The sequence below is a fragment of the Micropterus salmoides genome, unplaced genomic scaffold (genome assembly GCF_014851395.1).
Source record: "Micropterus salmoides isolate LMB-PRFRI ecotype aquatic unplaced genomic scaffold, ASM1485139v1 Ms_hic_scaffold_3, whole genome shotgun sequence".
NCBI lineage: Eukaryota > Metazoa > Chordata > Actinopteri > Centrarchiformes > Centrarchidae > Micropterus > Micropterus salmoides.
In genome coordinates, this window is record NW_024042261.1 from 21,863,825 (window position 1) to 21,887,652 (window position 23,828).

The window sequence follows — 23,828 nt, forward strand, 5'->3', positions numbered from 1 at the left end:
GAATCAAGCAAGGATTTGCTCTCTGAAACCTTAACCTTAACTTTGGACTGAGTAGATGGAATATTGACATAAACTGAAGTAGTGTATGAATTTATGTTTAAGTGCTGCTCTCATGTTCAGTGGCTCATCTTGAGGTAAAATGGATGAGAAAGATGAGCGACGGTGTCTTATCATTTATCCTTAAAAAGTTGGATCAGGGCAGGTTTGAACAGATAAGTTCTTTGTGGCTGATTTATGAGTGTTTAAAATTTACAGAAGACTTAAAGGGAAGAATTAGATAAAACTGTTGCTACAAAAGGTTGGTGGAATGGACTTTGTAACCACTCCACTTTTACTGGAAATGCAGAACTGGATTCAAGCAACAAGCAACAGAGCACACCCATCAGTGGTTGTGATTATGGTCAGAGGTGAAAGGTCCAGTGTAGATGACCCTTTAAAGCCTTCATCAGGATGCACATTCAGACTGTTCTTCAGGGTATAAATTATTTCACAATATGAAATTCACAAAATAATAGTACATGAAGAAATCTATGCTTTCCTTCCTGTTAACTTAATTCATTGTTAACATCAACAGGAGACATGCTGTATTAAAGCCCTGCTGTTCAAGAAACAGAATGTTCCCTTTAGTTTTTTAGCTAATTTTGGTTCTTTAAAAAACATTAACATCTTCACATTGACTTTCATTACATTTAAATATCAATGGGTACTTCAGTTCATGACATTTGCTGAGGGCCTTTGGACAGCTGTTACAGTGACATCATCTTGAATGCTAAATATATGAATGAATACAAATGTCTGCTTGTGCAACGGAAGTATCCTTCCAGTGACTCTTATCGACAAGAGGAATCCTTCCGCTCAAACACCTGCCATTTTACACACCTCTCTCTGTGTTTTGGAGCACATGCTATATTCAAACAGTCAGTTAATTACCCTCTTTAAACACTCACAGTGCTCTGTGAACATGGCTGACTTACTTTGTTCTTCTCTGTCTAGATCTGATCATGTCTCACTCAGGTGCTCAGGGCAGCATTGGCAGCCACTCTGCCATCGGGCTGCACAATCACAAGGTACTCCTACTGTTTCATCAAATAATCCTTAAAACTATAAAAAGGAAGTGTGCATTGAAAATATTTGACTTCAGAAATAAATGCATTTGGCTTGTGTTACTTTTCAGATATACTTCTATGAATATGAGAACTTCCAAGGCCGTAGGATGGACCTGTTTGGAGAGTGCCGTAATCTGTGCGAGAAGGGTTTCGACAGAGTCGGCTCCATCAGGGTAGAGTGTGGACCGTAAGTCACCAAACCTGCCATCGAAATATGTGTTACAATCCTGTATACCTTTTCCCTAACAAATTAAAAGTGACAAATTTTTCTGTCTATCTATCCAGCTGGGTGGGTTATGAACAACAGAACATGACGGGTGAGATGTTCATGCTGGAGAAGGGAGAGTATCCCCGCTGGGACACCTGGTCCAACAGTTACAGGTGCGACCGCTTCATGTCGGTCAGGCCCGTCCGAATGGTAAGCAGGGGTCAGCCTGCAGGGTTTTTTAGACATTTCCTGTCTATTGTGGCTGAGAGCGCTGATTTTTTATCATTGTTGTCATCTACCCTCTCATCCATCTTCTATTGGCACAAGAGAGTGCTTTTTGTGGTAACAGCTATATGTATATTTATAAGCTCATTACACTGCCATTATTTTTGGATTAAAGCTTTCACTAGCTGACATGCCACTATGTTTCAATTTATAAATTTCAGACCAAAAAAATCAAGACAATAAGCACTCATAGCTTTCCCCGAGAGGTTTGGTTGTGGCTTCTAAAACAACCATTTAAACCAATAATCAGTATAACATATCAATAATTGTATTCTTGCATTATTTTGTTGCTCATCTAACTTTAGTGATCCTGACTGGATTTTTCTTGTTTTAAATTTCTTTATTGGTTAATATCTGGGACAGAGAGTGAACCAGAAGCCGCGCCAACAACATCTACAGTATCTGTGTGATAAGTGGTAAACATTACCTTACTTGAAACTTGAAAGTGATGTTTGCACATTTGCAACATCTGTGAACATCTGTAAACATACACAGGTTACATCCTCTCCGTTTTAAACACTGTACAAATCTTTTCAATTTAAAAACAGATATATAGCCTATTAAATATTTTTGATACATGTTTTATTGTACACTTCTATTTTATTTTCTCTTACTATGTCTGTTGTTATGCATCAAAATACCAAGGCAAATTTCATACGTGAAAAACCTGCTTGGAAATAAACCCGATTATGACTTGATGACCTGATGTTTGTCTCTTATAGGATCCCCAGGACCACAAGATTTGCCTGTACGAATGTCCAAACTTTGAGGGTCGGAAGATGGAGGTGTGTGATGAGGATATCCCAAGCCTGTGGTCTTACGGCTTCCAGGACCGTGTTGCCAGCATTCAGGTCACCGGTGGAACGTAAGTAATTTCCAATCCTCTCTCTGGGATTGTTTCTATTTAGCGGGAAGGTTGAAGTGCCTTAAAGATCACAGAAACTGACTAAAGCTCTACTTACATAATAATATTGGTACACTGAGAGAAGAAGTGAATCTATGCAGTCCCAACAGGTGAGAATGTCCCTCAGAATGAACTGAAAACTGAGAGGACACACAGTTTTTGGTCAACATAAGTAGAGCTCTGTCGCTCACATGTTTTTCTCTCTATGCCCCCACACAGCTGGGTGGGCTACCAGTACCCTGGCTACCGTGGCTACCAGTATGTTTTCGAAATGGGCCCTTACAAGCACTGGAATGACTGGGGAGCCCACCACCCCCAGATCCAGTCCATCCGCAGGGTGAGAGACATGCAGACGCACCGCAGGGGCTGCTTCGAGATGACCGCATAGAGAGGAGTCCAGCAGACTGTGGGCTAACAGGAGGGAATAGCAAGGGGTCCGGCTTGCCATGCTGCTAACCATCCCTTGGAATTTCTTCAACAGCCACTTAGCCACACACGCGAATGGCTTTTGAATATTGTTATTGCTTTTACTGGTGGGAGTATGTGGCATCGTGAATGATTTTGATGAGAAGTTCTGCTTGTCACAGACTTCCAGAGTAATGGTAAAACCCGTAAAAAGTGTAGCAATACTCTCTGTCTACAGACCTCATAGAAAGTCCTCATACCATGATTTATCATATTTATGAAAGCGGGATTATAGGCGATTAGCAGATTTAAATTGATAGTTTGTGTTTATTAGTTTGTTCCAATGCTATTATAACACTTTTATTTTATTTTTATTTACTTGCTTATGTGTTTCTAGCTGAAATGATGCCAATAAGCACTCTCCCTCTCCTGGGATCCACAGATTTTAAGAGAGTAAAGGGATAAACAATCATATCACTCCTCACAAAGTACCACTATGGATAGCTGTCAGCTCTGCACATGCCCTGCAGTAAGTTTGCCAATCAGAAGGAGGCACTCTCTCCTCATCGCTTCACTGGAGGAGGGTACCAGCCAGTCTGTGATCAAACAAGAGAATGGTGGCTGTGCAAGGTTGTGTTTTGCGGATGTGGATATCTTTTGCCTTGTCCGCTTCAGCTCATTGATGGGGGCTGTCCAGAAGATTTGCATTTTACACTTTCTCAGGGATGCTGGCATCTGGAAAGCAACTTTCCAATGAAAAAAAAAATGAAATAAAGATATTATAATGCTGAAAGATCTCCTTTGTTTTCCTTAAGCTTCACAATGATCTTACTCAGGTGCTGGACATCTATTTAAAGTGCCACTAGTAAGTTTTTTTTATTAACAATGGATCAAAGGAATATGTGTAATGTGAAAGAGGACATTAGTATTGATGACCCCAAAGGTAATTACTCCTCAGTTCCCCTATGGAGCATTTTAGATGTTTATTTATGGTTAAATTACAAGGCTCTCTCTCTCTCTCTCTCTCTCTCTCTGCTCTCTTCAGCCGTTTCCAGTGGCTCCAGATAGTTGATTTCAACAACAAAAACAAAAACGCTCTGACAAACCCTCCCTACTGCACACAGACAAAATTAGAAACTGGTTGGTGAACACTAGTGTAGCATTTAGCAGCTAAGGAGGCAGATATTTCCCTCAGAAGTTGGTGAAGACCAAAAGAAATTTAATTTCAGCTTTAGGTTTTGGGAAGCTAAAAGGCACAGTGTGAACGTATAACTTATAGCTACTTCTAAAGGAGAGAACCTTTCGTTCAGCAGTGATATAAACAGCTTTCTGACCAGTTACCGCCCCTCCCTGTTTACCTAAACAATAGGCTGTACTAATTTCAAGATGTTAGGCTATTTCTGACAGAAACTTCTGCTGCACCAGAGGACCAGAGGAACTTATCTCCGAGGTACTGTGGGGTGAGAAATGTGTACTGAGTAATCAGTTACTGTTCCCGAGTAAAGCCCAGCAATGCACGCACTGGATGACGAGGCGCGCAGACTGTCAGCCACGCACCGCTAGTCGGTTTAAAGCCACAGGATTTGGATTACATAGCTTGTGAGACAGCCGATGAGCCTTGAGCACGGGAGGGAGGGAGCTAAGGGCTGATTTTTATCTTTTACCGGATCGAGAAGGGGAGGAGGCACGGAGAATGAGTTATTCTTATACCAGCACAGAGCCTGTTTGCTGTGAGGTGCATTAGCCAGCGCGCAACTAAAGGCTGCAAGCAAGTAAATCGGCTCCTGCGGCGACGACGCCGAGAGCACCAGAAAGCCTCAGTTTCTGTCAGGTTGCACACCGAATAGCCCTCTTCTGTTGGACATGAAAGTGCAGCAAGGCTGCAACTCATCAGACATGGGGATCCCGGTAACAACTGAAGAAGAATTGCGCAGAAATACCGTAATAACGCCCGAGGATGTGCTTGGGCTCCAGAAGATCACCAAGAGTAAGTAACCTGCTTCTGTAGTTGGCACGATGGGTGAGTAGTTAAAGCCTTACAGTTAGAGGGGATTAATGAAACCCATCTGCTGTTGCTTTGTCTCTCTGTAGCCTATCCAGTGTAACATACTGACTGCGTTAATTTGCAGTTTTATTGGCTGTCTCGATAGATACCATGGACAGCGACACAGTCTGAAAGGACCTCTGAGTCTCCATAGCTTCAAATAAGACTTTACACGTTTTAACCACTGTGTATTAGAGTCAGTGAGCAGTTATAGGTTTACCGTCTTATCCAAGGACAGTTACTATTGGGCCTTAGATTGCTGTAAGGGGCAAGCAGCCCGTTGAGTTCAGCAGTTTGTAGGTGTTTGCATGTTTGTGGGTGGTTGCATATGTCTGAGTGTGTGGGCATTGAAAGAGCGAGCAGGTGACTATATATGTAGCCTACTTCCTGGTGTGCTTTTCAAATCCTGCTGAAGAAAATCTGGCTCTTACTTCATCCTCACCTCAAGACACCTGTGGCTCTGAGGTAACAGGTGGCCAGAGATGTGATCCGCTGATTATAGCTCCTCCCAGATAGTTGTCAGCCGGAGCAAATACAAGAGAAGAATACAATAAGCTTGTTGTTTAATATATAATGAAAACTGTTTCCATATTATGCACTGGAAACAGGACAGGGTCAGCTGTTAATGGCTGCAGAGAGACTGTAAGCCAACTATTAGGCTTGGCTGTAAGCCTGTGAGTTGAGGCAGAGGAAAGGAATTTTGCAAATCTACTACATAATACTGTACACTGTCACCTGGATTGCTTTATGTTTTACTGATAAAAATAAGCTTTTGCTGACCAAGATGTAGATGTTGTGGGTGATTGAGGGTGAGATTGGAACTGAATGGGTGAAGTGGTATGACACAAGACATGTGATCAGTGGAGTCACTTCTAATGATGACCATGAAAGTTCATTCTTCACCATAGAAATATTAGTTTGACATATTTGAGGGGGGGGGTCTTCACCGAAGGGCTAACTACTAGCTTTTTTTTTCTGGAGCTTTCAACCTCATCTCAAGAGCTTCATCAGCAAATGTGAGCAAACTCTATTATTAGTGAGTGTGAGAGGGGTTTGAGAGCTCTGAAAAATGCCATAGTAATTTGACCTTGAGTTACTTTTTTGTGTGTAATGTTACATAAACCAAATTTCCGAAGATATAGCATGAAGAAAACATTCTTATTGTTGCTATTAGTAATCCCAATTCCACAACAACAAGATTGAAACCTGCTTTCATTCTAAATGATTGATTGGACATTGATTGAACAAAAACACAATAGCTAATTATTATTGTTATAATCTATCATTGTTTTCTGATACTGTAATAATGATAATAAGATAATTTATGTTCATTTTCATTCATTCATGTGTATTGCAGTGATCAAAACTGAACCCACACAAACACAAAATCCCCCAAAATTTCAACACCAACTCTCTGCCCTCATCCCTTGTGAGATTGTGAGATCATCTGTTTTCATTTGGTACCCCCTCAGCGGAAAAACTATAGGACTCCATCAGTGCAATTATACCTAAATAACTCATGATGGTGCATCTCCGCTCTCCATTGGCATCTAAGTAATCTGGATTATGTCAGGAGAGCTGTAACACAGCATTCTGCAACAATGCAATACACCTCAGACAATGAATCACACAGGAGCTGAAGGGGAAGTGACTTTGTTTACATTTTGGATTTAATATTCATATTCATATTCGAAATGTCGTTGTTGGGTTCCCCAGCCCTTCATTTACTGACTTTAAACAGCTGTCCATTGTAAAATGCAACATGTAACATGTAATATCCACACAAAAAAAAATTGATACTTTTGTCAGCAATGACATTTCTGTTCATTTGAACCATAGCTGGAGGATATTTAGGCTTATACAAATGAACTGATGTTGAATCTGCTTCCTTGTTTCTCCCCAAGGCTCAATCATTTTGAACAACAGACCACACAAAAGACCTAGACCACAGAGATAAGCATAGTGTGCCGCGCAATTCAGGCAATCATTTTCTGCTGCAATAGAAAGAAAATCACAGTTGGAAAAGAGGGAAGCAGAAAATGCCTCACCCCGTGAATGACTTTCCCAGTTTTTGTGCTTTCGGGAGGTAAATGCCACCATTTTGGGGCAGCCCAGCTCCAGTCTGTCACGGTGGTTCAGTGCTGATAAGCGAGGCACAGCGCCTCATTGTCACACAGGCAGAGAGGAGAAGAAATATAATCCAGGCAGTGGAGAGGTGCTGCTGTGAGATGAAAAATGGCACATTATCAGTTTACTGTTTAGGTGATGGATGTGATATGTGCGCAGGCAGATATAAACAGAAGCACTGCTGTTACCGAATAAATGTTAAGTTTATAATTTACATTTTGAAAGCAAAGAATTGCAATCATATATGATGGACAATCGAAGTGTGATATAGAATATTCCCTGGTTATAACCAAAATATATTTTTAAGTGTTCTTTTATAAATGTTTTATCATGTTCAGTGCATTTTGTGGAACAGTTTTGTGTTGAAATTGTTATTTACTTCTCGGTTGTACCCTCTTTCCTCTCATCCACTATGTCTAACACATGTAAGTGCACTGGAGTGAGCAGTCAGAGCAAGAGAGTGAGGATTTCCTGTTTGTGCCTCTTACCAAAGATTTCCTGTTTGTGCCTCTTACCAAAAATGTTCTTTAGTCTTGCAATTTGCAAGTATTAAATGTAAACCATGAATTTAAAAAAGACACTCCTCTGTTGGATCATATCAACCTCAGAGCTCCAGATCCCTGTCCTAATTCACTGTGATACAAACCGAAAACAGGCTTGCATTATAAATACGCAGGGGACTGCTTTGGTGGGGGCGTGTTGTTGTTCAATACAACATGAGGCAATGAAATACAGTCCAGGAAATCCAGTTTGGGTAACAGATGAATGTGTTTAAAGGCTTATCAGAAGCTGAAACACCATATAATGGTTTGTAATACTCAAAGACAGGATTGTACAACTACGGAAAGTTATCATGGCAGCAAATATTTTATCTTTTGCAAGGTAAAAAGTAGATATGCAGCATTTACATTAAAACGTAGTCCACCAGGAAGGTGTGCTTGCATGTATCTGATTGGCTAACTCAGTGCTTTGTTGGATGAAGTTTTGGTGAAGCAAGAGTTGAGAGGTTAAACTTTTTTGCCAGACGACCCTGCGTTGGTTTGCTGGAGCTGCCACTGGCCACAGAACTGTCACCATTCAAATAATGAAAGGGCTGCTTTTTTTCACTCAGGGACTCAAGTTGGTCTGAACTCGGCCTCAAAGGAAAGGTTCCCAATTTTTCGACTATCAAATCCACACATTGACTTCAGATGAACATTTTGTTCTACATTTTAGCACAGAACACTTTGAAGTTTGTCCACATCATTGTCCCGGCACAGCCTCTGCTCCTCTCCATGTCTCTCTTCCTCCTCTCCGCTGCGCATATCGCTCTCCTGCCAGGCCGTATCTGATACGTTTTCCGACTCTGAGATGTTGCTTCTATCATTCTCACTCTCATTACGCTCATCAATGGGGTTTTAGCACAACCCACATTTAATTGCTTTACAGACGGATTATTAGTGAACTATTAATAATTTAATAAAAGCAACCAAATAAAACCAATAAAAGCAACCAAACTGAACTGTAAGAAATTAATTTACAGGTCCAATAAACGGTATAAAGTAAAGTGTGAATATGATAGAAATGAATAGAAATTGTGTGAAGGTTTTTAAAAGTTTTTTTTCTGTGAAATGAGCATGTGACCTGTTTTGAACTTGCCCCTCAAAAAATCAGAATTGACAGTCATTAAGAAGAATAAATAAGCAGAATCGTTAAAATCTACAGCGAGCAAAGCCTCTTTCAGTGTTATGGGACTCTTGTTTTACAACAGACTTCAAAAAATGTTAAACCTATCCTTTAATGAAAAAAGCAGACAACCGCAGATGGACTGACAGAGAAGGTGATAGCTGTCATCCCGGCCACGTCTAAAGGTGTTTATACCTGGTCTAGCTTGGATGAAAGACCCGGCTTCTTAGGATAATGGTGCACACTTTACTTGTCAAAGGCACTCAGTTGTTGCACTCTGTTCTACAGGTGAAATTTGAAGAAAGTACTTGTATGTAAAGTGAGAAAAGAGCTTAAGAGGGAAGTTTTAATCCTGCCACTATCTGCATGAGATGGACTTGTCGGATTGTCAGTTTCAAAAGTTGCAGAAAATTGTTGAGCGCAACTGCAACATCACAAAGATGTGAAGGGAGAGAGTTTCAGATGCTGCTCAAAGATCTGGCAAGGACTTTGTTTAAAAGCAAACTGATGCCTTTAGGATGCAAAATGCAGCATCCATGAGTATCAAACTAACTTTGATTGCAACCATTCATGTTTTGTTCTATACTTGATTACAAGCTGCTGTCTGCTAATATGTTATTCGTTAATAATAATACTGTAAGTCTCTAAATTTCAATCCTAAAATATTTACCAATTGTTTTGTGTGCATTTATGAAACACTCAGATGTTCTTTTGGTGTCTTTGCTAGCTCCCATCACAATTTCTTCACTTTAAATGTCAAAACCTTACACAACAGCAATACCAAGACTCTTGACAAGAATAGATACAGATAATTAGAGAAAAAGAGAAAAAGTAAAAAACAAAATTGTAATTACTGTTTAATGGGACATAGAAGCTCTAGCACACTAGATCCTCAGTCGCACTGTGGGTATTTTTGACTCAATCCACATCGGTGTGTAATTTTGCCTCATCAAGATGATTTACTCAGAACAGTCTGGTTCCTTTTACACTAATGGGTGATCAATTATTTGGCTTTAATAAGTCTGGGACACAGAGCAGTGCTTTATCTATGTCGGGCGGGATTTCCACTCTCTGATGTCTGCCAACACAATGGATACAGCTTTAATTAAAATTGATTGGTGCTGCCGGTTCTTAATCTCCCATGCACAGCTGTCACAAGGTTACTCTTTCAGAGTGATTTGACATGGAGAGAGACGGCTTGTTGTTGCATCCGCATCAGTAATCAACACAATCTCATGTTTGTGCTTGGTCTCACTCTTTTGAGGCAGGCAGGCAGACTCTGGATCACATTAACTCAGTGTTGAATCAGAGTTTAATAAGGTTTTGATCAATACCAATAACTCTGTTACTGGCTGGTGCTGATATTTCTGGGCTGAAAGCTCCCACACTTCAGTCCTAACTGTGTGCGTTTTGGACTGAATTGAAGAAGCCCAGAAGACGCTCTTCAAGTGAATAATCCTAAATGATCACTGCTCGGCCTGTGGTCTTAGCTTGTAACCCCTTGAAATTTCTCTCTACAGAAATCAGACACACAGACCAAAATACAGAGAGCAGCAGCATACATGTCTCCGCAGCCAGATGCTCCCATGGCTCTCTACTATTACATGCAAGATCATGGTGATATACCTCTTACATGGCACAAGTGGAGTTTCAGTGGCTTGCACATGATAACTACAATACGTCTTTTTTGATTTGTGACCCCTTAAAACAAAGCTATAGCTACTTTTGACCGATCTTTACTGGTTCCATCTGTGAGTTATAGCCAGATTAACTAGAGTTAGATTCATCTCATGACCCCCAGGTTGGGAGCCACCTATTAAAGGTAATTTGCAAAGTTGTGTAGAAAATAATTTTTAAATATGCACCTAACTCCTGTCATATTGCATACATATAGGGACAGGCATTGCAAATTAGATATAAATGCTGTGGTGTGTGGGATTGGTTTATGCTACATATTGGTCCCTATATGAAAAATCATGTGTATTCATGTATGCCTATGGTAGTTTAGCTGAGACAGTGAATGCCCCGCCCTGATGAAGTTTCTGAAAGATCTAAATCTCAGATTAAACAGGGATGATCCTGAACAGAACTCAGCCAACCTCATTATCTGTTTTTGGCTGTTTTGCTGTAGAGCTGGGAGCCCTTACTTATCATTCACTTTTTATAACTTTTTCAATTCTTGTATTAACCCCAAAGTTAAAACTATATACTCAGTAGTCTTACACAAGGGACCTCTGTTCTCATGAGTGAAATTTACAGCCATCATAAAAGTAGACATTAATTTAAATATAATAAAACAAGTTGTTGGCTATGCACAAAGAGATAAATTAGAGCAGCTCAAATGCTGTACAATAACCATCCATCCATCGTCAACCACTTATCCTGCGTACAGGGTCGCCGGGCATACAATAACCTGTTGTACAAATTGGCTGCAAGTAGGAGCTCACTTGGACAGGCCATAATAAGTTTGATTCATACATTTACATTTGTTTGCAAGGTGACTTTTGCATGTAATTCCTATAGAAAATACAATTAATTCACAAATAATACACCATCCTACTGGATTTTACTGAATATGCAGCACTGATAATACATCTAATGCACAATATTATAACTTTATATTAAGTTCTTCAGTTAAACACATCAGCACATAAAAATGATCATACATTACTTGTTGTTTGATGCTGTGATTTGAATGACACGCTTTAATGCGTTTCTTTCTCAGAACTTAGAAACTGTCACTGTCTCCAAGGTTTTTTTTCGCCTTTTAGATCATGTCCATAGAGAGGAGGGGAAGAGTGGAGGGAGACAGACAAATCATTAGTGTCCCTCCAGGTTCTGTGTGTGTGTGTGTGTGTGTGTGTGTGTGTGTGTGTGTGTGTGTGTGTGTGTGTGTGTGTGTGTGTGTGTGTGTGTGTGTGTGTGTGTGTGCCTGGGGAGACAGAAGTTAGATCATACTCTAAGTAGTGTGCTGTGCTTCACCTGAAGAACAGACACTTTATATTGAGCTCCTGAGACATTCATCTGAGACACCCTGAGACATCTGCCTGGTCCTTGATTGCTTTTTGAGCATACTTGTCTTCTGTAGTTTTGTTGTTTGCATTGATTTCTCAAACATGATTTTCCAATTTAACATAATATCATTCCTTAAAGGAATGTGTATTAAAGGAATACTAAGACATTTGCTTTCTTGCTAACTGTAAATGAGAAGATTGATACCACTCGAAAGTCTCTATGGTATGAAGCCAGCAACCGGTTAGCTTAGTTTAGCTTAGCGTATTGACTGGACACAGGGGGGAAACAGCTAGCCAGGGTCTGTTTGAAGGTAACAAAGTCCACCTACCAGCAACTCTAAAGCTCACTAATTAACATGTTATGTCTTGTTTATTTAATAATTAGTCCTATTGAATAATTATTAGTATTTTTATAGTGTTTATGCTAACCATTTCCTGGCTGTATCTTACACATATGAGAGTGGCATTGATCTACTCATTTAACTCTCGTCAAAGACAGTAAACACATCTCTGTGTCTATTTTATGTGAATGGCTTCCTGGTTCAGTGTCATTCTTACTCAAGGAGCTTAGATCACAGTATCTGTCCTGATAAAACCCTCTCACAGAAGAATGTTAGGTTTTTTCCTGCTTGGTGGTGCAGGCCGGAGAAAGAAAGATAAGAGGAGAGAATCTCATCTGCATTCAGCTGCTCAGAATGCAACCTCTCCATGAACCTCAATGTTTGCCAGTTTGCCTACAGGTGCTGTTAACCGAGAGACATGAAACAGCTTGCCATATGCAGGTGCACTATACATCATGATGTGAACATCAAGGTGTAAAGCTAACGTCACTAGCTGCCTTCGGCAATGGATTATCTTAAAGTGAAGACAGGTAAACATGTCTGCATTGTTCTTCCTCATGTTCTTGGATTAATTCAACACACTGTGAGACCACAGTGTCAAATGGAAAGAATAAGGCATGTGAAGTCAATCCCTGTGGCTGAAAGTCTGTAACTCCGGGCTAATCTTGGGGATTAAGGAGCTATAAATGGCAGCCTGCTTGCGCTTTATGAATGCCACTTTGGTGTCAGACAGGCTCTGTGTATCTGAACACAGGAACACAGCATGACTCAAGACTTTGTGCTAATTTTACCCTCTTTAGAGGGGCTGCTGCCAAAGGGACCTTTTCAGGACTGGATTGACTTTGTATTCCAGCAGAGTGAAAATTCTTATATTTAACAAGAATATGGTGTTGGTCTTTGGGTCTCTGACTAATTTGCACAGATGAGATCAATTGTTAGAAACCACACAGCAAAATCCTTTGTGAGGCTACAAACAAGAAATTAGATGTAAATCACGATAAGATGTGAAAAGTAAATGCATAATTGTACATTCCTCCTCCAAGTGAGTGTAGAAAGACTAGTGTGTCATTATGGCAGATCACCTGTGCTGAGATTTAATGACATGTTTCCCCACAGGGACAATAACATTTTAATCTATCATGTCGCATTGTAATGAAGTCATTGTTGACACGCCCTGTTAATATTCTGCATCAAATCTGCCAATCCTGAGTCCACCCGTGCGTCAAGGTTGTGAAATCAGGCAAAAGGAGGCCCTCCGTCTATAGGAAGAGGCCTCAGGTAAACCTTCATCAGACATGGAACATTTCATTTGCATACCACTGATGCCTAACCTGAGATGCTCTCCTCTGATTCGCTGCTGCACCCTGTTGTTGCGGAGCAGCCAGGTGGATGAGGGGAAGGAAAAAGAGCTAATCGAGCTGGCACACTATCAGAAGTAGCGTTGCTAGGTGACAGTGTTGAAGGAAGTGAAGTGGAGCACTTTGTGTGTGTGCGTGTGTGTGTAGATGAAAGAAAGAAGGCAAAAAGAAAGAAAGAACCGAGGTATGAACATGTACGTATATCATGGTGTTTGGGGAATATTGTACTGGAACATTTACCCTCATAATTTCAGCACAAGGTTATTCATGCAGCAGAGAAAGCAACTAACTGATTTGCATGAAGTTAAAGTAATAATAGTTATACAGTAGTAGAAATTTTGATAGTTTGTTTTGAGACTATTTCTTTTCATAGAAGCACAGATATATCAGGGACAATTTCATTCTAACACTATCTTTTCCCATTAGAAGAACAATGACTTGTCTACAACAATGTCTGTAGTAGGGTTTTCCTTTTAACAACACCGCTAGAACTAATTGTGTTGCTTAGCAGACAGACAACTGGAAACAGGTAGCCTGGCTGTGCCCCAAGGTAACAAAATTGGCCCACCAGCACGTGTAAAGCTTAATAATTAACACATTACATCTTGTTTGTTTATTCTGCACAAAACCAAAGTGATAAATGATAAAACTTGTGGTTTGTAAAAGGGCGTTAGGGCCAGGCTAAGCTAAGCTAACTGACTGCTCACTGTAGATATATTGAAAGGACACGAGAGTCAATCTAATGCATTTCCCAAAATGTCAAACTGCTCTTTTAACAATTTTTCAAATATATGTTTCCTTATGTTTTGGTCCTGCATCTGGAGCACTTTCTTAATTTATTTACCCATTTATTCCTAGCATGCAATGATAATAAGTTAAGTTAAGATAAAATAAAAGTTTTAGGGAAATAGGGGAACATGCAGGGAGTTGTGCTAAAACATACAGTGCACGTTTGTAATTCACAATAAACTGCAGAAAAGTTTCCACAGTGACTACTGTGGGCATCCATTATATGTTTTTTGTGATTTAGGTTGATACACATTTCCCATTGTTATGGCAGAAAATTGTGTCCTCTTCCATTTCATCTTTTATGTATGATCTTTTAATATTATTATTATTATTACTATTCTCGTTATGGCCTATAGATATATGTATTGGGTTTTTATCCTTAACCTTTCCTCTCCTATACTCCTTATGTTAGTATGTTCACTTTACTAGGGTTTAGGTCAGAGCTGTGACATCGTTTGGGTGTTTTCCCCCTCTTGTTGTTCCTCTCCTCTCCTAAATAAATAAATTCTTCAAAGACAACACTTGTTTGTAACTCAATTATTTGCTCAACCCCTCACCAGGAATATAATTTCCACGACACCCATTATAGTTATATTTATTATCAGAAGCTCATGAGCAAGACATTTTTTGCATTACCAGCTGTGCCATGTGAGTTACATAATTTATTTACTCTCACAGACCATGTGTAACTGTAAAAAGATCACTTGGTTGGTGGATTTGTCCCAGCTGTATGTTTTCAGAAACCACTTTGAAATCCATCCACACTTTGACAAATGAGAATGTTTTGCCCAAAATAAGAAATGTGTGATGTAATAATCCTAAATATTTCCAAATGAAAGCCAAGACATCACAAGGCCCTGTTTCATCATGAAAACGACTGCAGCCTGTTAAAGAAGCTCATCGTACACAGTAGTCAAGACGTTTTACAAGTGTTACCCCTCAAATATGCGCTGTTTTTATCTGTATCTTCAGAACATCTGAACAGGGCACTCCTGCAAATCTCCAAAATACAGCACAGTTAGTCATTATCAGTCAAGTTGCTCCATGTGCAGAGGCTATGAAATCAAAATGTAGTCTAGAGTTGGTAACAAGCTCTGGGTTTTGTGTGACTGTAGGAGTGACGTAGCTATGTGTGAATACTTCCACTGGTCTGTGTGAAAGTGACTTCACTGGCTGTGCTATCAGATGAAATGCTCCATCTGTCTTTTTCAGCAGTCTTGGCAAGTAGCCATCTCTGATTCACAAAATACATCTATCGGTCATCTGCCAACAAAGAGAGCCGCTCGGTCACAGCTACACAAGGCGCATTCAGAGTATTCTGCCAACAGATTTTAAATGAAGAGCCATTTTTGTCAGAAATGATAAATTCAGTGGATTTTACCCTTTAGAAACGAAAGATGTTCTCTCAGTTGTTTTTTCACCATATACCTCCATTGATATGATGCAACTATAATTTGAGGATAAGCATTGGTGCCTGCTGAAGGTATTTTAACAAGTTAGAAATACTAAAATAATTAGTAAGGTGAATTGCATTTTTTTACAAAAACGTTGTCTCATCATGTTTTATCTATCATGTTCACTTTATTTATCCTATTATTTTACACTTTATTTGTCACATTACAATATAGCTACTGCTGATTGATTGAAAGAAGGACTTGTTGGAGCTGGCGGTGTGCAGCATGATAATAAGGCTCAGTTGACAGGTTTCAGCAGTATAACTCATAGACAAATATCAACATAACATATATTACATATCTGAATATCATGTTCCGATTACTTTAGTTAGTTTGGTTTAACATCAGCATGCTGAAAAGAAATCGTTTCTCAATCTCTTGGCCTAAGACCAAGTGCACATGTGCATTACATCACGCATTTACTGTCAGATTGCTGGGTATAAATCATGTTAGAGATGCACGTATTTTTAATATGAGTGGTGAACAAACCGTTTGAATGCGATGTTTATTTCTGTGAGCTGAAGAGAGTTTTGCACAGTATGTTATATAACAGCATTTAGTCCAGTTTATGATTGTTTCAAGCTTATCTTGTAGTCAAGATGGTCTGAATTAATGTCAGACTAACTCTCTACAATGATTACCTTCATGCCACATAGTATTTCTATACGAGTATGCACTCTATAAATAGTGTGTGAAAGTGTTTCCTTGCTGTCGCTTTAGAAGAAACACAGACACAGACTCACACAGTAGGCTTATAGTAATATTCTCAGTGCAGATAAGCTCCTCACATCAAATGAACTGGCACTAGAGGGCACTGCATCAGACAGCAGCTCTCTAACCCTCTTACTCTAGTTTGGAAGGGAATATAAAGAGACTTTGCCTTTTTGAGCCGGAGCAGCTTTTCATGGAAATGTCTTGACCAGTCTTGTGATGTTCACCACAGAAACACTCCACTCACATCTACAGTATGTTAACATCATCACCAGAGATGAACCCATGTATACACACACACACACACACATATATAAATGTAAAGATATGCATGCATTCTCTGCACACATGCATCACCCTATCAGCATTTACACAGCTGAATTGACCGTATGACATGATGTTGTTAATTGTTAATAACTGGGGCTACTGTTTATTCTAGGTATTATTTTAAGGGGGCAGCATCTTGCTAACTTTAGACTAAAGTAAATTTCATATCGATGAAAAGACAAAAGACATGAAAATTATGATTACATAAGTCAAGAAGATTACATAACATTATTGACTTAGATGAAGAAGTTTTAAAATGTTGCAGTTCCATTTTAATAAGATCTTATGTACTCCAAAGGCCAGACTTTGGTGTGTCATGTAGTTGTAAAATCAATTTCTTGAACGTTGTTATGTAGAATTCATAAAAACACCCCTCTTCCTATTCTATAGACATGATTTATACCTGTAACAAATATGAATGAAAATGTTTTTTTAAACACTACAGGGCTATTTTGTAATTAACAAATCACAAGATCCACCTGTATGGAGGCTTTTTGTCTGTGTAGGAGCAACAATAACTGTGAGAAAAGCGTCAGACATTTGCAGATTTCAGCTTTAATTAATTAAGAAATCGGTGTAGTGGCAGTCAAATGTCACATGAAATCTTATGATCTTCACTTTATACCAGTGTTCGAAACATGCAGTCCTCTGAATTAAACAGCAAGGTCTAAATAGTCCTGTTTCACAAGAGGGACCTGTTTAGACAAGGTGTCATCTATAGTGTACTGTACTTTATGAAAAGGTCTATAAATATCTTCAAGCAGGTGGCTAAAACCTGTGCGTCCCATCTGCTCTCTAACCCTCAGAAACAGTAGAGCATGCAACAGTTTGAGTTTGTGTGTGCGCCAATACATGTGCGCTTTTATGTGTGTGTTTATCTTATTTTGACCTCTATTGTTGCCACCTTACTGTCTTTTGAAATGTGTTGAATGAAGTCATCAGAAACAAAGACCCTTTAACCCTTATGCAACATAGACTGCTAATAATAACCACCCTTACAATAACCCTTATGAGATAGCAGGTGTGTGTGTGTGTGTGTGTGTATGCGCCCGAACATGTGTGTGTGTGTGTGTGTGTGTGTGTGTGTGTGTAAGCATGTGTGAGACACTCCTCTCCCAATGGAGCAGGATTAGATGTAAGAGGCTTATTGTGTTTTACCATCACATGGACCGACTGGTTGGGAAACACACACATATACATACACACACACACACACACACAGTGCCAGGGTGGCCAAATCTGTCACCCTGCTCAGGGTACTTCTCCCAGTGGGCTTGTGTTCATTCAGTCAGCAAGGCTGTAGTGAGGAGGTGCGCGCGCTATGTGTTGTTATGTCTTGTGTTGCTAAATCTGTTCCATGGTGAATATAGAACTTGTTTGCTTATCAAGATTAAAGATTTACTACTTTATTGTGATTTCAATCTCCAACAAGTCCTCAAAATTAAATGAGAGAAATTGTTTGGAATTTGCTTTGATGAACTTCCATAAAACAATACAGAAACCCCACGACTTAACATAACTACACCAGAGACTTAAAACATGTGGTAAAATTTTTTTACCAAAGTCAAACACTAGATAAAAATTAAATAAAACAAGTTTTAATGGAGGGATGTGACCACCATAAAACAAATGATGTGCAGAACATTGTACTATATATAGGAGCCGCGTACAAAACAGCTTTTCACAACCAGGTATTGACTTGTGATGTGTAAAAAATAAAGCACCTTCATGAAATTTTAAATATATTGTAATACATAAATAAAAACAATCCAGGTTCAGTGTCAGCAGACGATGTAATTCTTCTTTTTTCTGCAAACAGGCAGCTGACTAACCAGCAAATTAATTAATTAATTAATTAATTAATATTTCATGAGGTGATTTGTAGTTGAAACATTTCAGGCTTGCTCTTTCTTTTAAGGAGGAAGGACAACAGAGAGAGAAACTTTACACTGCCTCACGTGTTATCTCACCGTGTGCACAAGTGTATGCACACGGTGAGATCATGTAAACAGCGGTATTTCTGTACTTCCTGGATGAGGAATCTCCCCTCTGTAGCTCTTCCTGAGAATTTCTTCATTTGCTTCCTGCTGAAGTTTTTCTGTGGTTAAGAAGTTCATATGCTGAACGGATCGTAAAGCAAATGTGTGACTTTTAATTTTGGGCTATATAAATAAACCTGACTTGACTTGCCACTGAAATGCATGTGCTAAGTAATTGTGTGTTGGATATTTCAGAGATGTAATTCACACACATAAATTGGCTCCACAACACAAAACTCTCTTTTTATCATCTTTGTGTCGCCCTCCCCTCGAATGAGCTACTCTAGCTCAGACCTGAACTACTCTCTAAGCTTTTATCAGTGCGTTCAAGGTATTCAGAGGGGATGGGCCTTATTGTTGGTGTCATACCTTGGCACAGAGAAAGATCTGATGTGTGAAAAAATAGCATCCTTGGCCTTATTGTGAGGTTACTATGGTGAGCAGACAAAAATAAGGTCAGGAGAATGCATTCAGCACAGAGCAGGCTTGAATGAATGTAAATTAGGATCCGTTCAGATCTGCCCTTAACAACGGATATTACTGTATGTTGGCAGAGAACTGCAGAAGTGACAGTTCTTCATTAATTAACAGCTTGCTGCCTGACATGAAAGGTTTGCTTCATTCACAGTGGTATCACGAAAGAGAGAAGAAAGAGAGTGTATGAAAATACAGCCTAAAGGGCCTTTTCTCTCATTTTCAGATTATCTTTGTTCTCCGGAAGAAAATGTCCACATGATCGACTTCACCAGGTTCAAGATCCGTGACATGGAAACAGGGACAGTCCTGTTTGAGATCACTAAACCTCCAATGCCAGGTCAGCTCCAAACATTAGAAACTAGATAACAGATTATAAGAGAGAGACACACATTTTTATAACAGATTGTGAGTCAAAGTTGACGTTCTTGCAAGTCATTTGTTTTTTATGTCACTGTTCATAATGTCTTTTAAAGGGTATTTCACTTGTTAAATATTACTCTATGATATTTTTCTTGTCACCATACACTGCAGATGATAAGCAAGTATAGATAATATGTATAGTGAGCTGTAGTTCCTACACAAAAGCATTTGTTAAAATAAAACTGAGGACAGTATTAAACTAAAAAAAGCTATTTTTTTTCACCTCTTCCTTTTCTATTAAATGTCTATTCTTTAGCAGGTGACAAAAAGCACTGTGACCCCAACGCTGGGCGTTTTGTCCGATACCAGTTCACCCCAGCCTTCCTGCAGTTGCGGCAGGTTGGAGCCACGTGAGTTAACCTTCAGTGTTTATTTGTTCCTTCCAAATGACTAATGAAGACTGAGAGAGAGAAAGAGAGAGAGAGAGAGAGAGAGAGAGAGAGAGAGAGAGGGACATGTGTCCAAAAGCCGAATGATGCAGTAATGTCCGTTCAACCCTGCCGCACCGACAGAAGACACATACCGGATGTAGGCGGTGTGTGTGGGCTTCAGTGTGGGACGACAGGCTTACGATGATAAGTGTGAACATACAGAGCAGCCCAGCCCACCTGCTGAGTCAGGCTCCAAATAGCTGTCAGTCCTCCTGAGTGGTGTTCATCATCAGACTCCTACTCTGTGTCTGATTTCAATCCAGCCCGACGACTGACTCATCTAGATAATCAAGGCTTAATGAAAAGGCTGTGTGTATATTAATGCGTTTTGTGCACCATATAATGGTAGAGCTTTTACGTTTTTATTTAGCAAAGCACCCGGGGAAAAGACATGTGTTGATTGTTGTTCAGGAAGACCAATTTAAAGGCTAACTCTGTTTATTTAACAGCTTGGGTTTTTTATAGTTTTGGCAATCATTCTTAGCCGTATTAACGACATTGTAGGCTCTCCAAATTTTCCACTTTGGCGACCACTGCCACGGTCTGAGCAGCGGACTTTTTATGTTCGTCCAACGTAGAAGAAAAGCAGAGCAGAGTCTGTGGAAGCTTTTGATTAAAAAGTTGGGTTCGCCCCGACCAAACATCAGTCTGGACAGGAAGTAGAGAAGTGTGAGACCACACAAAATAACTTTGAAGACGCAGATTTCCGCTGGATAACTGAGAAAATATTATGTTTTGACTGTACACCTAAGGTTTGCAAAGGGGCAATTTGTGACCAAATCACATAGTAACAAGGACTTAGATCACAAATGGGCATAAACTACTGTAATTTATCACTGTAGAGCGGTCATCAGCTAATCAGAAGGTCGGTGGTTCGGTCCCAGGCTCCTCCACTCTGCATGCCAAAGTATCCTTGGGCATAGCCAGCAGTGTGTGACTGTGTATGAATGTGTTAATTTCTGTTTCTGTGTCTGACTGTGTGTGAATGGGCTGAATGCGATGTAGTGTAAAAGCGCTTTGAGTGGTCGGTAAAACTAGAAAGGCTCTGTACAAGAACAGAGTATTTACTATGTAGTTGTGTGCCCTAACAGTTCTCCTGTGCAATGATTATCATATAATATGTAGTGCATTTGGATACTTTCTGTTCTGCATTTACATTACATTTATTTTAACTAATTTATCTGACACTTTTATCCTAAGCAACTTACAATTGATATATGTGTCAGAGGTCACCCACTTCTGGAGCAATTAGGGTTAAGCATCTTGCTCAGGGACACAGTGAATTCACAGTGGGGATTTGAACCCGGTCTCTCACACCAAAAGCATTTGACTTATCCACTGTTTCAACACTACCCATTTCCTCATTAAGAGTTTAGATAATCTTGATCAACCTGATCGGTTGACTGCTCGTTTTTCTTACCCTGATGGACTTGTTGTAAAGATGTTCCCATATGTCAGCAATTATTTTGGTAAGTAGCAATGTGGCAACATTATCACATCCTTTAGAAGTGATGGCCAAAGCTAGGAAGACAAGGCCCTAGTTAAAAAAAACCTGTAGGGGTTACCTGACCTTTGCACACTCCCAAAAGTTTGTATTTTTATTTGTTTCTAGGCTGATAAACCATGTTTTCTCCCCGTGTCTCTGCAGAGTGGAGTTCACAGTGGGAGACACACCCATCAACAACTTCCGCATGATTGAGAGACACTACTTCCGTGATCAGCTGCTCAAGAGCTTTGATTTCGAATTCGGCTTCTGCATGCCCAGCAGCAAGAACACTTGCGAGCATATCTACGAGTTCCCCGCACTGTCCGAGGAAATCAGTGAGTGTCACAATACTGAAACCCGCGCACACGTAACCACAAGAGACAAATACACCCACACAGAAATGTTTTTATTAGATCAAACAGGACTTAATGACGCAAAAACCAGAGTGCTGTGTGTCTCTTTTCTCTCTCAGTGCGTGAGATGATCCTGCACCCGTATGAGACGCAGTCTGACAGCTTCTACTTTGTGGACAACAAGCTGGTGATGCACAACAAGGCAGACTATTCCTACAGTGGGGGACCATAGGAACACCACCCTCAACTTCACTCCTCCCTGTTCTAGACATTTTACATGATCCACATACCACGTCAGGACCAGAAACAGATGAACTGATGGACAATTTGCTGGCATTAAACATTCTTGTCTCCCTCCTGTTAACTCCTTGAATTTCAGATATTCAGCTGCCAATAGACCAATAGATTTCTCTCTTTGCAGGAACATCGAATTCTGACAGTTTGATCATCAGTTTGCATCAGTGCGTGTGTGTGTGTGTGTGTGTGCGTGTGTGGGTGTGTGTGTGTGCGTGTGTGTGTGTGTGTGTGTGGGCAGCAAACACATGCAGTGTCTGTACATACTGTTGATTTCACCCTGTATATGTGGGTTCCTCTTGATCGTCAGGAAAACATTGATTCATTTACATTTTGTGTGTTTTGATAGCTATTAACATGAAGAGGAAAAGGAGACAGTGAGTTTTGTTTGTCTTCACTTGTACATATAATGTACAAGTCCATTTACCATTAAACCAGATGAGACAGAAACACACCATGAGGCAAAGAGAAAAATGAAGTTATTCCAAAAAAAATAAATAAATTATCCATCCAGATGCAAATTAACAATGTTTGTATAGGAATCTCATTACATTTTAACTCCTAAAGTTAAATTTCTAGTAGCACATATCTGAATGATCAAGCCCTCATCCCATTATCTTGGTCTGTCGTCATTCATTTGAATGACAAAAAGAAATGTGTACTTTGTCTATGTAAATGTGTCATTTGTTGTATGTTTTCATGTCCATAGTACTACTACTTCAGGAGTATTTTTTAAATAAATAGCCATTTTGAAGTGTCAGAAAACCTACGTTAGCTAAAAAGTCAGATACCAATTTTGATATCCAGTACAGTTCTCTGTAGTACTGAACACTGTGTATACTTCAATTATGATAAATGTTTTAAGTATAAAAAGAAAACGTATGTAAAGTTTTGACAGCGGAAATTCCATCACTGCAATAAAAATGGGATTTTTTTTTTTTGAAATCTTGCTATCCATCGGGTTTTCTTTTTCACAAAAAGAACACTGAACAAAGAAAGTAAACAGTGTGGTAAAATCATGTTCAAGCTAAGATCAAAAATTCAGTTCAGGTAACATTAAGGAAAACACACGTTTGAGATTTGTTTAAAAGGTACACTCTTTAATCAGTTCACACATTTTTTTTAAGTATCATAATACTTATACATAAACAGTTGTTGAAACTCAGTAACCCAAAGTGCTAAAATAATACCTGTTATAAAAAGTAAAATTGGTCTGTATTGTATTTTTTCTCATGTTTGTCAAAGTGCTAAAACACAAACAGAAAGTAAAAGATGTGATAGTCACATCAGAAGGTAATAAGCTGCAGCTCACAAAGTGTCTTTGCTGCCATCTTCTGTGACAACAGTCTCACTGCACAGTTGCAATGACAGCGCCTGTCATCATCCATCAGGCAAGCATAGCTATTAGACATCAGTGTAAACAAAACTTTTCTTACACTGTGAAATATATAACACATTTTCTCACAGGTTTGTATGTTTTACTAATTGTTGGGCTATTTGGCAAACTTAGCCAGCAGGTACAAGTTGTGAAGACAACAATGACATATCATCCCATTTTAATTTGATTAAACAGTAAACAGTTGCTTACAC

General features: G+C 39.5%; 2 protein-coding genes across 3 annotated transcripts; both read left to right on the forward strand.

Annotated features, from left to right (window-relative positions):
* The first annotated feature begins 993 nt into the window (after window positions 1–993).
* On the forward strand, window positions 994–2,891 carry crybb1l3 (crystallin, beta B1, like 3). Its single transcript, XM_038693884.1, has 5 exons — window positions 994–1,067; window positions 1,175–1,293; window positions 1,392–1,524; window positions 2,322–2,464; window positions 2,723–2,891. The coding sequence occupies exons 1-5, from the start codon at window positions 1,002–1,004 to the stop codon at window positions 2,889–2,891; spliced, it is 630 nt and encodes a 209-aa protein (XP_038549812.1). The 5' UTR covers window positions 994–1,001.
* Window positions 2,892–4,452: 1,561 nt separating this feature from the next.
* On the forward strand, window positions 4,453–23,177 carry unc119a (unc-119 homolog a (C. elegans)). Of its 2 annotated transcripts, none has more exons than XM_038692250.1 (5): window positions 4,453–4,895; window positions 19,478–19,591; window positions 19,934–20,024; window positions 21,754–21,926; window positions 22,064–23,177. In XM_038692250.1, the coding sequence occupies exons 1-5, from the start codon at window positions 4,772–4,774 to the stop codon at window positions 22,174–22,176; spliced, it is 615 nt and encodes a 204-aa protein (XP_038548178.1). In that variant the 5' UTR covers window positions 4,453–4,771; the 3' UTR covers window positions 22,177–23,177. The 2 variants fall into 2 exon arrangements, with proteins under 2 accessions (XP_038548178.1, XP_038548177.1); XM_038692249.1 differs by having other exon boundaries at window positions 4,455–4,895; window positions 19,931–20,024.
* The last annotated feature ends 651 nt before the right edge of the window (window positions 23,178–23,828 follow it).

What these genes read in the sequence shown, in the direction of transcription:
- crybb1l3 (XM_038693884.1), top strand. Translation starts at nt 1,002, where the DNA reads ATGTCTCACTCAGGTGCTCAGGGCAGCATTGGCAGCCACTCTGCCATC. An exon ending in TCGGGCTGCACAATCACAAG is followed by an intron (nt 1,068 to 1,174) that starts GTACTCCTACTG and finishes GTTACTTTTCAG; the next exon opens with ATATACTTCTATGAATATGA. An exon ending in ATCAGGGTAGAGTGTGGACC is followed by an intron (nt 1,294 to 1,391) that starts GTAAGTCACCAA and finishes CTATCTATCCAG; the next exon opens with CTGGGTGGGTTATGAACAAC.
- unc119a (XM_038692249.1), top strand. Translation starts at nt 4,772, where the DNA reads ATGAAAGTGCAGCAAGGCTGCAACTCATCAGACATGGGGATCCCGGTA. An exon ending in GCTCCAGAAGATCACCAAGA is followed by an intron (nt 4,896 to 19,477) that starts GTAAGTAACCTG and finishes TCTCATTTTCAG; the next exon opens with ATTATCTTTGTTCTCCGGAA. An exon ending in CGCACTGTCCGAGGAAATCA is followed by an intron (nt 21,927 to 22,063) that starts GTGAGTGTCACA and finishes TTTCTCTCTCAG; the next exon opens with TGCGTGAGATGATCCTGCAC.